This window comes from Pyrgilauda ruficollis, unplaced genomic scaffold (genome assembly GCF_017590135.1).
Source record: "Pyrgilauda ruficollis isolate IOZ18807 unplaced genomic scaffold, ASM1759013v1 scaffold1, whole genome shotgun sequence".
NCBI lineage: Eukaryota > Metazoa > Chordata > Aves > Passeriformes > Passeridae > Pyrgilauda > Pyrgilauda ruficollis.
The window spans coordinates 7,251,021-7,267,986 of record NW_024508100.1 but is presented as its reverse complement, the minus strand read 5'-3'; the positions used below and the strand labels follow the sequence as shown (position 1 = coordinate 7,267,986).

The following is a 16,966-nucleotide window of genomic DNA, read 5'->3' as shown; positions in this document are numbered from 1 at the left end:
TTATATGGTGGGTGCAGTGTCACAATCTGATATAGCATAGAAAATCCTGTATTCCTCCTGAAATCATCACAAGAAGGAAAACTTGAAAATTAACAGAAATCTGCTCCACAGACTTTGTAAGAAATTCCATCAGGCATAGGATAAAGTTATAAACAGCTTTAAAGGCTCATTCTCTCTAGCAGAAAAAAACAAAACAAAAAAAAAAAAACCCACTGCTTTCTTTCTACTTACAAACAAATAATAACTTATTAAATCTTGTTGGTTTTTTAAAGAGGATACTGTTTATAGTTTGTATCCTGTTCTGGAAATTTCTGATTTTATAGCACTTGTTAGATTAAAATAACTGGAAATCCTGCACCATGAAATAGATCTCTCCCTCCCTCCAAAGACAGCTAATGGATATAGAAAATGATCCAGTTCCTGTTCAGGAAAGGGATGAAAACAGCTTTGGCAACAGAGGAAACAAAGGCAGTGTGGTTACTGAGAGGGAGAGGACTGTGGAGAGCAGGGCTAACAAAGTTGGTGGAACACGACAGAGAAAAAATATTCAATTTTTATTATATCAGCAAGTAAACATTCCGCAGCTAGACTAAATTAAGAACTTATTACAGATAAAGCTCTGGGTTATACTGGTACACAAACAACAGGTGAATTTCAGCTGGACCTGGAAATACCAGTGGTGGATCAGGTAATCCCTCACTGGGCTTTAATTTCATAAACACACAAAATGGGCTCAGTCCCAGGCCAAATAATTTCTCATTGGAACTAAATCCCTATTTAATTCCAGATCCCAAATAAAAATGGCTGATTAGAACATATTGGAAAACAGTATTTGAAATGTATGGGATTTCACTGGTCTTGACAGACTAGCCACAGGAAGAAAAGAAGCAAGAACCAGTATGCTTTCCTAATAGATGATAAATTAAAAAATTTAACCAAAATAACAAATTATTTAACTATAATACTTTAAATGGCAAATTAGCACTATTCCCAGGTCAGCTGTGATTTGCTCTATCACATTTCATCATTTAGCATAAAAAAACCTGAACTAAATTTCATTTGAACTTCTATAAAAATACTAATATTCTTTCTTTTTTTAAAATACATTACACTTGTTACTAATGTTTAACACATAAAGCATTTTTTTGGTGCTGTTTAATTCAAGAAATGCTACATCTTGAGCTAAGCATAGTTCTGCGCTTATCTCTGATATGGTAGAGATCTCAAGAAGCCATAAAAATGGACAATAAAAATGACCAGAAGTACCAAATTACTTCCATACAAGGAATGGCTAAATGGACTGGGGTCTCTCAACCTAGGAAAGCATGAGGGGGTGGTAATTAAGAGTGGCATGGAAAGGGTGAATAGGGAATGACAGTTCACTTTGTACACTGTCTCTTCCAATCCACAAGTCGGGGTCACCAGGTGAAACTAGGACAGGGCAAGCAGAGAGAAGATGCTCCTTTGTACTGTACCTAATTAAGCTACTAAAGACTTTTCTGAAAGATATTGTGAATGGTAAAAACACACACACACAGCTTCAGGAGTAACTGCACAACTTCAAGGAAAGGAAAAACCCCAAACATCCATTTCAGTGCTGTTGAATGCAGTAAGTTCACTTCCACTAAAGTCCCCGAATCTCAAGTTTCCAGCTGCAAATTGCAGAGGGTAAAGATAATACTTGGTCTGTTCTTACATTTTCTGTTGATGTTGCTACTGCCAATATCAGAGCCAGAACTGGGCTAGAAGGACCCTTGCTCTGCCCAGGTATGGGTCATTTTTATTAACTGTTTGAAATCTATTTTAGAATTTAATGCAAAAGAGTACCTGCTTCATTCTAAGTGAATCAAGCCCAACTGCAAGCTCCCATTGAAATTCATGGTCTCTTTATACCTTTTAGCTTCATTATTCATGATAATAATTTGATTTACCAGTATTATTTACTCCACCTTTCACTATCTCTGAATGTTTTATTGTTTTGCATTAAGCCAATCCACTCATACATTCATCTCCCTTGGAAATTCTCTTTCAATAACAGAATATTCTGCTAATGTGACAACCTTGCCTTCTTGGTCTACACTGATTAATATGGTTATACATTAGAGGGAGTTTTTGAATCTGCTTTCATAAGCAATCTAAAACACAATTATTTTGTGAGACACATTTGTTTAACATTTTACATTACCATAGCCTGTAGCTGTTTATCCTGCTTTAAATAAAAAGAAGTATCATTTTATACTTCAATTTTCTACATGCTTTCATATAATTCAGAGGGCACCTCTTTGTGCCCTGGTCACTTACACATCTCATTTTCCTCCTTTTACTCAAAGCAAATTTCTGACCCTACCTCCACACCACGAGTCTGAAATTTCACCTACCATACAGCATTCTTTTATCCAATGACCCAGTATTAAAACTCGGCTTCTCATCAATACCTCTAGAGAGCACAGCTTTTAAAAGTGGAGCCTCAAATCAATATTTAAGAATCTGTTTTACCATCTGCACTGAGTTGACTCATCTCACTGGTTTGTGACTGCTGCAGCTTGTCACAAACCACAAGGGAGGGTGCATTAGTGCTGAAAGGCAAAGCCAGATCAATAGCTAAAGATCAGCGGGTGGGAGCTTCACTACAGAGTTGCTTAGATTAATATAACTTTGCCAGTGAGTTTGTTAATAAAGAGAAATGGTGCTAAAGAGCGAAAAGGAATTGAAAAAACACAAAGCCAATCTAGAAGATCAAGCCTCTTTAGAGCTGGGTCTCACAAAGACTTATGTGCATGCTTAATGCCACGTGTTGTGAGCAATCCCAAGGAGTTAATGGGACATAAAACTACTGCTGCTCTACAGCCAAACTGATCTGTAAGTCTTTCTGATCTTGATATATAACATTAGTGATAAGTGGGGTTTTTTTTCCCCCAGTGAAATAAGATCTTGAAAGCTGGTTTCACGAGACATTAAAAAGCAGTATTTGCTGCTATTAAAAAAATTAAGCAAACAAGACAGGAATTTTAATAGACTGAATAATTAAATCAATCTTACAGCAATTATTTGCTTTATCTCTGTGTGGTTGGGGGAGATGGGGTTAATGAAACACCTCTTCAATCATAAATCATTTACCATTGCTTCAGGCTTTTCTCTTTCCTACTAGTATTTGATAGCTAGAAGTATATAAATCAGGTTTTTTCTTCCTCAGATTTAATTTTAACATCTCTTGCACAACTGGAGGAAACAATATATAGACATAATTGCATTTCTGTAGAAACATTTTTGAATTTTCATTAGCCATGTTTTAAATGTCTTTATTTAAATGTCTTTATACATTCATCCAAATTGAGCAGAATGGAAGCTTTGGAGCCCATGCTAAAGGCAATCTGCTACCAAATTTCAGTGGGATTCCTGCACAAGGAAGGATCCATTCCAGGATCTAGTTTAGCATGCATGAAATTGTAATAACAGACCTTTAGTGACAGTCATAATTACAATATTACCAGGATATGGGCACATTTTTTCATTGGGGATATAAAATCAGCAATGCATATATGCCTTTGTAGTGCATGCTTAAAAATAAATGCAGAATTAGGATAAGGAGAGCAAGCCTTCATCAAGCACGGGGTCAAATCATTTCAGAAGCTCAGATAAGTTTCACTCCTGTCACATGAAAACTTGCAGAATTTGCCTGAAGTGGACATCATTTTGACAGGGCCCTCTCTATGCACAAAGGGAGAGTAATGACTGTCTCTCTCTCAGATGACATGAGACCAGATGCAGAAATAAAAAGCGTATTTTAGATGTAAAGCTCACACAGAAGAAAAACAAGTTGTCTCTTTTTCAGCCAGACAATAAGCATCATTCATTTGGAAAGGTCAATATTAATTAGCAAATCCAGCAGGGATAGTCTGTCACAGGCTTTTTTGTGCATCTGGTTTTCTCTGTGGCAAATGAAAGATAATCCATATTCAGTCAGAGGTCTAAAAGGTGTCTTGTCTCTGAAATTCCAACCAGCTTTAAACAACTGGTAAATATATCTAATTTAATTTTAAAAATTCAACATGTTTAAGTAGATTATTCTTGATTTGTGTCTTGGCTGCTTCCATGATTCTGAATTCTTTAAAATCAAAGGTAATCTCAAAAAAGCCCAGCAGATAACCCAGCTGAGTTACATGGCTGACTGACAGAACAGTGGCATTTATCCTTGGGGGAAGGCTGGCATTGATTTCAGGCCTGAATTTCGCTTAAAAATGTGGAAAAGGACTCTCAGTGGAAAAAACACCCCTTTCATCATTGGCTGGCATCTCAGAGTTACAAACCAAACCTGGAATTCCCCACTGCTCTGGAAACCACTTCGCACTTTTAAGATGCTGATTGTCCAGCCCATGGGGTTGGGGTGCACCAGCTGAGAAGTTTTCTCCGTTCAGGGAGAGGCCAGGGAAGATGGTGCTGGCATTGCCTGTTCCTACAAATCCTCCCGTGGCCAAAGGGAGCAGGGCTCTAAATGGCTCCTGCTACAGACCCAGGGGACACGGGCTTGAGAAATCTGTCTGGAGGACAGACAGCACCAGCTCAGGGTGACAGAGGCTAATGCTATACAATCCCAAAATCTGTGGTTTTGAGATCACTGTAGCACACAGAGCAATAAACTTGAAACTGCAGCTCCTCTTTCCTTGAAGTATTTTGCTGTAAATTTTGCACATGGGTAATGGATAATTAGAAACAGGGTTTTAGTCTACAAATACATATTAAGAAATTAATAGTAAAAAACCCTTAAAGCAACATACAGAATTTAAATAAATTACTACAGCTTCTGAAGTATGCAATGACTTTAAGATGTTAAGGCCATTACATGAAATATCAATAGGAGTTATACTCCTGAGTGACTTAAATTTCCATATTGCATAACTATACAGTTTATATTTACCATTTAATAATAGTTTTAATAATTCTGATAAACTACTGAAAAAGCATTTTATTTTTTTCTGACTTCACATGCTCAGTTTTCTTTAGCTGACTGCTTTATTGTATGATTTGTTGAAACAGCCATATGTACCCATCTAGCCTACCAGCTGTTTGGAAGAATGATATTAACTCCATGCACATTTATGAGGATCTCTGAACATAATATTAGCAATAAAAAATTAAAAACCAAATTAGCAATTATTTGTTAATTGAACAAATGCTGCTGTAAGTATATTTTTAGACAGGATGATCTTACTGCAACAGTATCCCTACGCTTGTCTTCCTTGACACCTAAACCCCTTGCCTAAAAATTTATGGAATTTGAGGTGGGGGTTAATTCTTTTATTTCTTCAATGTTCCCAGCTGACTGCTCTAACAACAATGGTGACACAAATTTCCATATACTGAAAGGTTCCATATTATTTAAATTAATTCCCTATTTGTAGCTGCTTGAGTCTGACTTTCATAATTTTAATCTTTAACTATAACACTGTGGACTGCAAGAACACCTTCCTCAGTCCCACTCCTCTAATAGTCTAAACAAGCAGGGACATTCATCTCTTTGGCACCTCCTCTCCAGAACATTTTTGATGGCATTCTCTCCCACTACTTGCAAAGTCTGACAATATCATGGAACAGCATTATGTATGTACCTGCTCTATGCTTACAGATTGGTCTTTCCCTGATACACATTTGCAATAACTACATAAGATTTTCTTGTGATCCTCACTCAGCACTGCACAATCTGTTACAGAGCTGTTATAAGAAGCAGTTTCAGGCAGTCTATTAGAGACACAACACATTTTATCACACCTTATCAGAATCTTAATGACCATTCAAAATCCAGCTACTGACCTGATCTTTTTTCACTGCCTTATAAATAGATTTGGTGGTCTGAGATAATTTTTCTTAGGGACAGATATCCCCAGTACAACTCATCACACAAATTGGCAGCTTGCTATTAAAACTCAGCATAGGCAACAAGGATGAGTACATATGGAAGTAGTCTCATCTTGTCCATGTCAAAGCCACAAGGATTTATAAGGGAAGCCTTGTAGTGCTGCTGTCACTAATGCCAAAAAGAGAGATTCTGCCACTAAGCTTAGAAAACCAGAAATCTTCAAGACATTATAATTTATTAACATCCTGCGATGGTTGACTTACACTACAGACATTAATATGTAATTTATTTTTACAGTATGGCACAGTAATTATTCATGGCACTCTCTAAATCTGTACAAATGGAAGGGCTCTCCCCCCAAGAGCTGCAATGGACTTCATGAGAGCTACAGAGATTTGAATAAATAAGGGGAAAAGGAGTAAATTAAAAAGTTCACAACAAATGCTCATTATCCAGGTGTTTTTGTTGAGTGTTACATTGTATCTTGTATCCTTAAGAATAGGTACGTCCATTACAATCTTGGAACAGCATCTGAAATACAGCACACAGTGATACTAGACTGTGCTGAGAAAGCAGGGATGCATGGCACAGTGTGAGGGTTTACTGAGACTCCAGTTGTGGTGCTTTGCTTGAAAAGTGAAGTCAGTTATGGAGAAAGACTGAAAGACAAGGCAAGAGCAGGGCACTGATCATGCATATGCACCAGTTGTAAATTTAGCAACTGTAAAGAGAAATCAGATGCACAGTCAAGGTACCAGTGAGACAATCATGCAAATAACTAGATTTTGCAGACTGTTTTTTGATATATCCTTTTAGGCTGCTATGGGCTGTATTTAATTCACTTTGCTTGTATCTGAGAGCTATACTGAAACCACCCCAATCAGCAGTACATGGGCCTACTCCTTTTAACACTTTGGAAGTTCTACCACTGCTGTATCAATTTTGTACTGTACACACTCAGATTCTCAATGAGCTTGACTTGACTTCAGTGCAGCAATGCTACATTAAATGGCTATTTTCTAACTCATAGATCTGGAAAATGGGGTTTAATCAATGACCATTAGACCTTGTGCTCCCTTCTGGCATAAAATGCCTTCTTTCATCCAGCATTGCTGTATTGTGGCTTTAATAAGTTCTGATTGGCATTTGGCATTGAGTTACAGGGGCAAGGAGGCCTTATTAGCAGGAAGAAATGGAAGTATTACAGAACAAAACAATTAAGTGGGACAGGATAACTCACAGCATTGTGTCAGACTGTGTCATGCTTACATTTCACTTCATGGTATTGAATTCCCCCTACAAGTACAAGGAGATACAGCTAACAAAGGCAAAGCACTTCTCTGCTTGGGAAATTGTCCTTGAAGGTTATTTTTTCATAATTAGACACCACATCCTAAGAGGTTCTGAGCATGTGCATTTCTCCTTGCAGTCAAAAGGCCTAGTCATGGCTTTAAATTCATTTCAGTTTTAAAAATAGCGTATGTATGAAATCTGCACACCACTTATGTCTCATTTAAATCTTTGCATACTTTTTCATCCCCTCTTGCCCCTACTAATAAAATCTGCCTATCTCAAACAGGTTCAAATAGGCACCAAATGGCATAAAACCTCTTGTGTGCTCTAGTACTAAAAGAATTTCTCTTGAATTTCCTTCCAATGTTCCAGCATGGAAAAAGACACTGATGGCCCAGTTCTGTGAGATGGAAGTGTCCTGGAAGAGCCCTCATCCTAAAGGTGACTAAAGCAGAGCCACCACAGTCCATTCATGAGGTTCCCAGCTTCTCAGCACCCACCCACACAATGCCTTTGTCTGGGCATTGTCAGTCTCAGGAGATGAGGAACAAACAGGTGGTTTGCACAAGGCAAAGTGCCCAGGCTTGCCAGATTACTGGTGGGAAGAACCACAGTCTGTCTTCTCTAGACCACAAAGAGCTGATAGTGAGACAATATAAACATGCATTTTTTCTTCAAGTTTTACTTTGAGAACAAAGATAGTCACATATTTTAAAATTTTACTTCCTTTTTCTTATGTACATTTCAGATATGAACTATCATGATTTGGTGATTCATCTAAAAATTTCACAAGCTACATAAAATCATGTAGCACGGATGACAACTTCTATACCAACACATTTTTTTTTTCTTCCCCTCCTTCCTCCCTCCCCCACCCTGTTCTAACTAATTACTGCATTTCCTCTGAGTTTGTTCAGACATAGTGTTGAAAAAATACATATAGGGAATGGGGAACTACATTTTTAGGAAGGATACTGAGATATCCTAATTCAGAAAACAGATTCAAAATTTGAAGGCAGTCTCACAATCGAAATTTCCTTGCTCTAGCATTGAGAACAGTACTTGTGTATTCAAACCAATATGCTCACCTACTTAAATACTCCCTCATCCTCTTTGATTTGTTAGGAATCCTCTCTATTTCACTAGAATTCTGAGTTCTGCACTGATCCCTGCAATAAGAACTGTAAGGGCAACCAGTCACAGACACGACTGTTACCACGTTCATAGCTAACACTTGCACAGGTGAAAAAAAAATTATTTTTGCTGCTTTCTTTTCAAATGTGCCTGCAAGTGAGAAACTGATACACCAAGGTAGGTACCCATCTACGTGCTGTGTGGGAATAGCAAGACTTTAATGACATCTGTGGCTCAATGGAGCAAGGACTTACGCTTGGAATGTTTGTCACAGAGGGCCGATGCCCTCATGTCGCAGAGTCTCAGGGATCCTTTGCTGCTGCTGTAGACAAAGAGATTGCAGTGGTGGGGATGGAACTCAGAGGCTGTAATCACTTCTGTCAGGTCCTCCATATTGGCTGGCTTTATATCCACAATATCTGAATGGAAGTTTCATCAAGAAAAATGCAGGTAAACCATGACTCTTACTTGAAGGAAGCACGCAAATTATCGGTTTCTCTTGGTCTGGACTGAAGGCACTTGAGACAGTAGTTCATGCTCAGACTAAAGTGTTTATTATTTCTTATCAGTAAAACAGTCTCACTACTGTGAGTTCGGTAACTTTTTCATTAGCAAAGCACAAAATGGCTAACAATCTCTTGTTACAAGGTTTTTTTAAGACTAAACTATCAAATTAAGAACTGACACCTAATTATTTTCCCTTTAAACCCAAAAACTGATCCCAAAGAACCCGCAATGTGGACTTTTCTGCCCAATTACAGAGTGCAACCCAAACCCCAGAAGAAGAAGGAAGGAGAAGCATGAAGAAGAAACCCAGGACGACACCCTGTGCCCCCATCTTGCTTCCATCCACAACATAGCAAAATCCCAAAACCTAAATTTCTCACCAAGTGATACACCTACACTACTCTCCATAATCTATTTCACACTTTTGTGGATTCTAGTCTGTCTTGAAGTCTAGGAAACTTTCTCCATGAATGAGAGTCAAAGTCAGTGCTCCCCTGGGGGTCAGGACACCCCAGAGCAGAGAGAAAAATATTCCCAGTGCCCTGGGTTTCCACAGCAAATGTACATATATGTAACGCTTTTAAAGATATACTCAATTTTTTGGTAGTAGTACAGTTTTCAATTTCCATACCTGGCCCACTTAATACCAAAGAGCAATGTAAAACCGCATGGTTTTACTGCAGATGCCATCAGCAGGTCACTATTTATCCATGCTCTGCAAAGACATCAAAGAAACAGTGTTGCAGGGACACAGAATTCTCACTTCAATTCTTTACTGAAGATAATAGAGAACAGGTAGCTATATCTCCTGCACTTGCTATTGAAACTACTGCTCTATCCCAGATAATGCTGACTGAGAGGGAACAATGCACAGCTCCGATCTGCTCACTCCAGTAAGGCTCACTGGCTTTTGTGATTATGCAACTTAAGCTAAAAATACATGTAGATTAAGGTAAAAGACTTTAAAAAAAGAAAAGAAAAACTGTGCTTTATGCAAATAATTTTGGGTGAATATATACTAATACAATTTCCTTTAAAAAAATTATGCACAGTGTTAGGTTGCTATTTGAATATTTACAAAGTAGTATCTGAAACGGCATTCTTGTGTTTTTATGTAAATGACATCCACTACCAAAATCACTATGAATTTCTGTGACTGAGAATTGCACACCTGAAGCATTTAAGTGAACACGATCTGGAACAAAAATGCATCAACTATCTAGTTTCCCAAGCACAAACTTGTTAGCTAGATCACCAAAGATTACCCTCATGAGGGACAACTCACATGGTGCCTCTCCAACACCTACGTCTCCACTCCCACACACTACCTGCCTTAAAGCCCAGGACCCACACTGAGCCCATGTTTGGAGGAGAAGGCCAGTCTGTGAAAGATTGCTTACAGAGAAAAGAATGAAAGTAACAGTCTCATAAGGGGGCTGGAAGAAAGCAATAGATACACAAGCATAAAATGAAAGATGGATATATACATATGTAAAGCAGTACATTTAAATAAGATTGTGCATTTTCACAAGGCCCTCAGCAATCTGCTGCAGATAAGTCATCCAAATGTTCACAAATCCTTCGAACAAGCAGAGTAACATTACCCGATTTTACTGATGAGTTTGTGCGAGAAGCAATAAAGGATTTGCATAAGATCACTTGGGAAATGCATGACAGAACAAACCCAGATCTACTGAGTCCCAGTGCAGGGCCCTAAACACAAATCATCTCAGTGCCTAGATTCCCTGAACATAAAATTTGAATCAGCTGACGTTCAAAATTTAAACATCTCAGAGGATAAGATAAATGAGAAAATCTGTTTTATTGATGGTGAGAGAAATCATGTATCACGGTACTAAGCCTCTTTCTGTTCCCACTGTGACCACTTCCCAAATGGAAGACCAATCAAAGACCTTTGATTGATTTCTGTGGGAATGGGATACAGTCTATCACCCCCTTAGCACACCATACTTTGATCTTTCCCAAAAATATAGGTCTGGAACACTACAGTGAAATAGTACAAAAGATTCAGAGATAATTATCTTGATGACTGTGCATATATCACACTGCTGTGGTTTTGGTTTTTTTTTTCTTTTTTTCCCCATGTGGTTTAGAAAGGAAAATATCAGCAAAACTATTAATATCTTGTGACATTTAATAACAACTGGGAATGAATTAATGTTGCATTTTAACTGCATTCCTACTTACTTGTACTATCACATTTGCATCCATCTCCAAGAATCCATCATGATTAATAAAAGTGAAATGAATGTTAAGATGTAGAAACACTGATTTACCTCTTTTATAAAGCATCACTAAATAATCCTGAAAATCAACAGAAAAAAATAACCTTTATTCAGTTATGTGTATTTGGTGAATTTGTCTCAAGAAACACCTTTAAGTAAAAGCAGTTGCTTTCAGGGATTGAATTGCTTTGTGGAGTTCAGAGAAATTATGGTTACTCAATAGAAGAATTTTACCTCTCAACAGAGAGATGAATAATTGCTGAGTGATGAGAAAGATATAAAATATAAATGGAGTATATGAAACAGTCATGGCAAGTATCATTTTTCTGGATGCTGAAGACACTATTGATGAATTTCCTTTCATTGTGTAAAATGAATAAACCTATGCCGAATAATGAAATTAAATATTCCATCCTCTTGCCAGAAAAGCAGAAAATACTTGAAACAAACTGCATTTCCAGATGTGATCTAAATCTCCACTGAGTAATAACCTCATTTGCCTACTGAAGATCATAGCAAAAATGAAAATTCATCATTTCACTAGATTTAGAAAAATTAAAACAGTAACAATGTATTGAAGTAAACAACCAAGGGACTAGAGAGTTGCAGATGAGATTTACCCCAAATGCATTTGTAATAATAGATGGAAAAACAGCCTTTGTTTTGACAGCTACAGAACCCAATATATCAAAAGAAGAATATGTTACACAAAAGAACATTTTCCTCCTCTCATGATTTCTGCCATCTATTTGAAAACAATCAAGTACAGCTTGACATGTGATGTGTGGGAACTGTATTTAAACTAGCATGAAATGGTAAGGGCAAGCAACTCCCATGAGACATTTCTCATTTCTATTTTCTATCTTCCCTTTGTGTCTTGTCTTCCTTTTAAGCATAGTATTGCAAGGCAGGAAAAAATAATAAAATTTAAAAAAACTGGACCAGACAGTGTGCTTCAGAAGCAGGGCCTTTGGTGAACTTGAAAAGCATGAAACAGAGGGAATCTGGCAGAAACTGATTAAATGAAAATCCCACTGCTAAAGAGAAAACTATGGTTATAGCACAAATCTGTAGTTGTCTCCTACACTACTGCCTTCCCCTGCAATCAGATCTTGTGGAGGGCTCTTGAGTGAGGCACTGTCCTTCTCCCCCACTGCACGCACCTCTGAATTACCAGTCACATCTGACTCTTGTTGTACCACATGTGATCTGCTTCATTTTCAGAGTATGCAAAAAACACCTAGGACCAAAGGCATCTAAGACAGAAGGAACAGAGAGTTCAGTTCACCACTGGCAGCATGCTTAAGATATAATTCTGTTGTCCTAAAAAAGTCAGTGTTTCTGTGCCTTAACAGGGTAGAAATTTCCCCTAAGAAAATGAAAAAGATGTTCATATTGCTCTGGCTCCCACACATGCTTGACAAGGCATTTTGATCCCTGGTATATTTGCACTAAGGGAAGGTTGAACTTGCACCTCGCCAGTGATGGGCTAGAACACATTGGCAGTCTTTAAATCATTAACATTCAAAGAAGGAATGGAAAATATCTTCTTGCTTGCAAAAAAGAGAACACATCCTTCCCCCTTAACTATTTGCTATCTTACATATCAGACCTGTCTTCTACTGCTTGGCTCCATGGAACAGGATAAAGTTAGGAAGAGGCCAGCAGACTTTATAGATGCTCTCCACAGCAAAATGGAAATAAAAGGTTGTATAAATGGAAATAAAAATAAATGGAAATAAAATAAATAAATGGAAACAAAAGGCTGAGTACACTTGCCAACTACAACGGTGAGAGATGATGTTCTGACAGTTGGGCTAGTAGAGCTACAAGATCAGGAAAGGCAATTTTGGGAAAGGCAACAAAGCTGCTCTTAGGCAATGCAGCCTTAACTTTGGCTGAGTTGCCTTCCCCAAGTATTCAAGAAGAGAAGTATAACAAAGGAGAGTGAGCAGGGCAGGGCGTAGCTGCAAGGAGGCTTTAGGGAAAGATCTGAGGGAGGGGGAGGGGAAGAGAAGAAAAACTCTAAGAGAGGGAAAAGGAAAGAGCATAAGGAAAGGCATGATTAACAACCTGCAATGATATGCAGTGTGAGGAATGTGATCTGAGTACACAATTCAGTTATATGGTATATTTAGTTCTAATCCACTATTGTGTGCTGCTGCTGTGCAGCTGATAGCAAAATGAGGATAACAGGAGGAAGGAAATTTGTTCCATTGCCTCTGGGCCACTGATCTAACAGAAATATTCCCCTCTGGGAGAAGTCCCTCCAGAAAGTTTCTTTTATTGAAGGTTACAAAGATGACCCTCACCTTGATCCAAAATTCATATTAATCAGACTTGTCCTCTTGATCAGCCAGAATATAAATGAGCATGCCTGCTTTATGCTCATGCCAAAACATGTATAATGAGAATGTGGAAAATACAGAGAGTTCCTGCTGAGCAAAAAAGGTCCCAGAATAAGTTTCCTTGTAAGATAATGGAAACGTAGCAGCCTCCTCAAAACAGATTCAATTCCCTTTGAAGTGAACAGTATGCATAAAGAAATAGCTGCTTCGTCTTCTTGAAACCATCAAGGAATTCTACAAGAAACTGAATTTCGTAGAGGACAAATTTGTAGCTCACAACGTATGGCATATAAAGGATTAAAGGATTCTATCACTATTTTGGAATAATTTTTAAATGACTTGTGGGTTAACTGCAAGAAAGAAATAGTTTCTGTGGTCAGAAGAAGGCTCAAGAAAATAAATTATTTGCCCCCCTCCCCCTCCACTTTATTCAACTGCAGTGAAAGAGGAGAGGCTTTCTTTAGAAAGCCAGACAAAATTTTCCATAATAACTTCACAAGAAACACAAAACTCTCTTCTTATTTCAATATATGCTGATATGACACTTCATTTTTATCCCTGCGTGGGACTTAGGTTTTTGCAAATTTAAGCACTTTCAAAAAATAACCTTCAGCATAACATATCTTACCAAACCTGGCAGTTCCCTGTGTTTTCCACTGAGGTTTGTTCAGGTTACTAATTTTGTCTGCATCTCACACCTACATTTCAGCCTAGCCCAAGAAAGATTCACTGACTAGCAGCTGAAATCAATAGCAATTCATGGAAGCTGCCAGGGCTTGAGTTTAGAGTAATTGATTACTGTGGTCCTGCTGAGGCTCTACACTTTTAATATACGCATTTCTCTGAGTGGTTTCCCCTGCTAGTCATTTAGTGCGTGCTATTTTCATTACAAGGAGGGAACTGTGATGCCTACAAATCAAGCTCTACCAGTTTTACACTTCCTACATGACGGTTATAGCATTCCTACACCATGTGCCAGTTGAGAAAACAAATTCCAAATGGCTCCAGTTTTCTTCCAGGCTGGGTACATTAGGCTTGACATCATCATGATGTGACTACATCAATCTTATTATCAACAAAAGAAGCAAGCCTTAACTTTTAAAATAAGCATCAACTCACTTCTTTCTTCCCATTTCTTACAGATACACTGTATGGTTTCACTGTTGAATGACAATTCTACAATAGGCATCACCTGGCAGTAAGGACAGCATTGGACAGGGTCCAGCTTCTCAAGCTCTGTATTTCAGGCTTGCTGTCCAGGAGTCAAGGGGTCCTGAAATGAACTGTCAATAAGTTAATAGATGTGACCTTTTCTTCAAATTCTAGTGTTTTACCTTAGGCAAGGAGAGTATTTATATTCCAAGTACTCCTAATAGCCACAGTGTCAATGTTTTCCATCGCACGGCAGTTGCCCAGTGCTTCACTAAAAACATGTACTATACGGGTTTTATTAGAAGCCCAGAGAGTTGCAATTACATTTTCTGTATCATTTGACTGTTCTGGATCACAAATGCATGAACTGCATAAGTGTGTGCTCCTCCCAGCTGCCTTGAACTTAATACCTGTTAATGCAAGATATTGACCCATACTAAGTTGTACAATGTCTGCCCAACTCTATTTTTAACTCCATGGTATTTATAACAGTGATTCTTCAGACATCATACTGGAGTTGGGAACTTTGGCAACAGTCTAACACGGGCAGTGATTTGCTGAAAATGCCAATTTAAATTACTTGATTTTGATTGGAAATAAATGTCTATCAAAGGCTTTCTGCCAGTGCCATTACAAAAGTACAAAGGCTTTTGTAGTTTTCTTCATATCAGGATTATGAGACACAGAAAGAGTAAAAACCATTTTGGGGCTTGTTAGCTCTATGTGGAAGGCCAAACCATAGCCAATTATGTCAGGTGCTGTGCAAACATAAAGTAAAGGGACTGCTCACAATACAAAGAACATGTACAAAGAGCATACAAAGAAGAGATTAAGTAATGTTAACACAGTTCTGTGGACTTCTGAGGTTTCTTAAGTCAAGGATTACAGGCTAAGCTAGATGAGAAAGAGCTGTTAGTAGAAGGAAAGTCATGGTCATAGCTAAAAGACTGCAGTAGCAATAAACTTTCCATCTATTCAGCTAGAACTAGCCACAAAAGAGAATTCAGCCAAGTTAGCTAAACAAGAAGTCGAGATGTAGCTCACCCAGAGACAGGATGATATATTCAGCACATCCTCCTGTATTACTGGCAGTGCACTTTTATACAGTGTGGACAATGAGGGGTCTGCATGCTGGAATGATGCTTCTTGGGCAATGGCCTCACATTTATTCTCAGCATACCCCTGTCAGTACAGGATGGTCCATGTCTCCTCACAGTCTAGTATGCAATGCTCCAGCCAGAGTCACGCCTAGTTTTGCTCTCTATTTCTGCCTTCTGACACCATAACACTTGCGACACATGAGGATCACAAAGGTGAACACTCAGATGCTTTCTATGTGTTTAGGAACCCAGATGTTACTGATTTTCTGGCAGCTGATAGAAACCAGAGAGCCTCAGCATGATGGGACAACAGTTGCTCAAGAACGTAACCTAAATATCCAACTTCTGAGCCAAAGCTGAAACTTCTGGAATTTCTGTCTCAAGTTTCATTTGGAACTGCAAATAGCAAGAAATTCAACGCAGTATTAGAAACACTTTCCATTCATTAGGTTTAAAGCAAAGTAGAATCAGTATTAGTGCTAATGTTTTACAGAAAATGAAACTGAGGCAGGAAGTGGCAAAGGCTTGGCAAAGGTTAAGAGCCAGCAAGACTGGATTCTGATCTAGTGGCCACTCTCCTCCCCACCTGCAGCTGTCCAGTCATGGCAGTATTCACTTAGTTCTCTTCTTGATTAATTGGTTTTGAGAGGTTATTATTATTCTCATTATTACATATGTCTTTTGCAACTTTCTCCCAAGACTCACTCTGAAATTCAGAGATCTCATTCTGATTTTTGCAACACCAGAATTACTTTGCACTGCTATTATCTTGGTAGGACAAAAAGAGCAGCAATAAAGCCCACAATCTCCATTATACAAATATTACTTGAAAAAAGAATCAACACCTTTTACATGTACTTAGTAAAATTTTAGGAAATTGCTTTTACTGCCATAAAATCAGTAAACATCAGACTTTGCAGTATACATGTTGCAGAAAAATTACTCTAGTACATAAGAGAAACTGCCTATGCAGTAGCTGCAACATTTGACGAAGTGTTGAAAGCAGAGGATTGTAGAGTAGCACCGCTAGGAAAGAGACCATTTTAAATGGTGCAGGTCACATCCAAACTTTATCACAGATAGGCCTGTTCATACACACTGCAACCAGTGATTTACTTAGAGAATAATGAATTTAGAAGTAGACACTGGAAAACCTTAATTTATTTAGGAATGGAATTTTGGCCTGTTTTTTTGAACAGAACACCCACATTTTCAACTGTAAACACAGTCACATGGCTGCTTTAGCAACAACCATATGCAGATTGAAATTTTCAAGAGCAAAGGCATCATCATTTGCGTACACACAGCTGAAAGAAAAGTTAAGTGGATGAA

The 16,966-nt window shown here is 38.2% G+C and overlaps 1 protein-coding gene across 1 annotated transcript in view; it reads right to left on the bottom strand.

Moving 5' to 3' along the window:
* Positions 1–16,966, bottom strand: part of PPP2R2C (protein phosphatase 2 regulatory subunit Bgamma) — a 132,548-nt gene that overhangs the window by 18,775 nt on the left and 96,807 nt on the right. Inside the window, exon 6 of the mRNA XM_041481235.1 lies at positions 8,536–8,700. Coding sequence (XP_041337169.1) covers positions 8,536–8,700 — 165 coding nt within the window. The remainder of the gene's footprint in view (positions 1–8,535; positions 8,701–16,966) is intronic.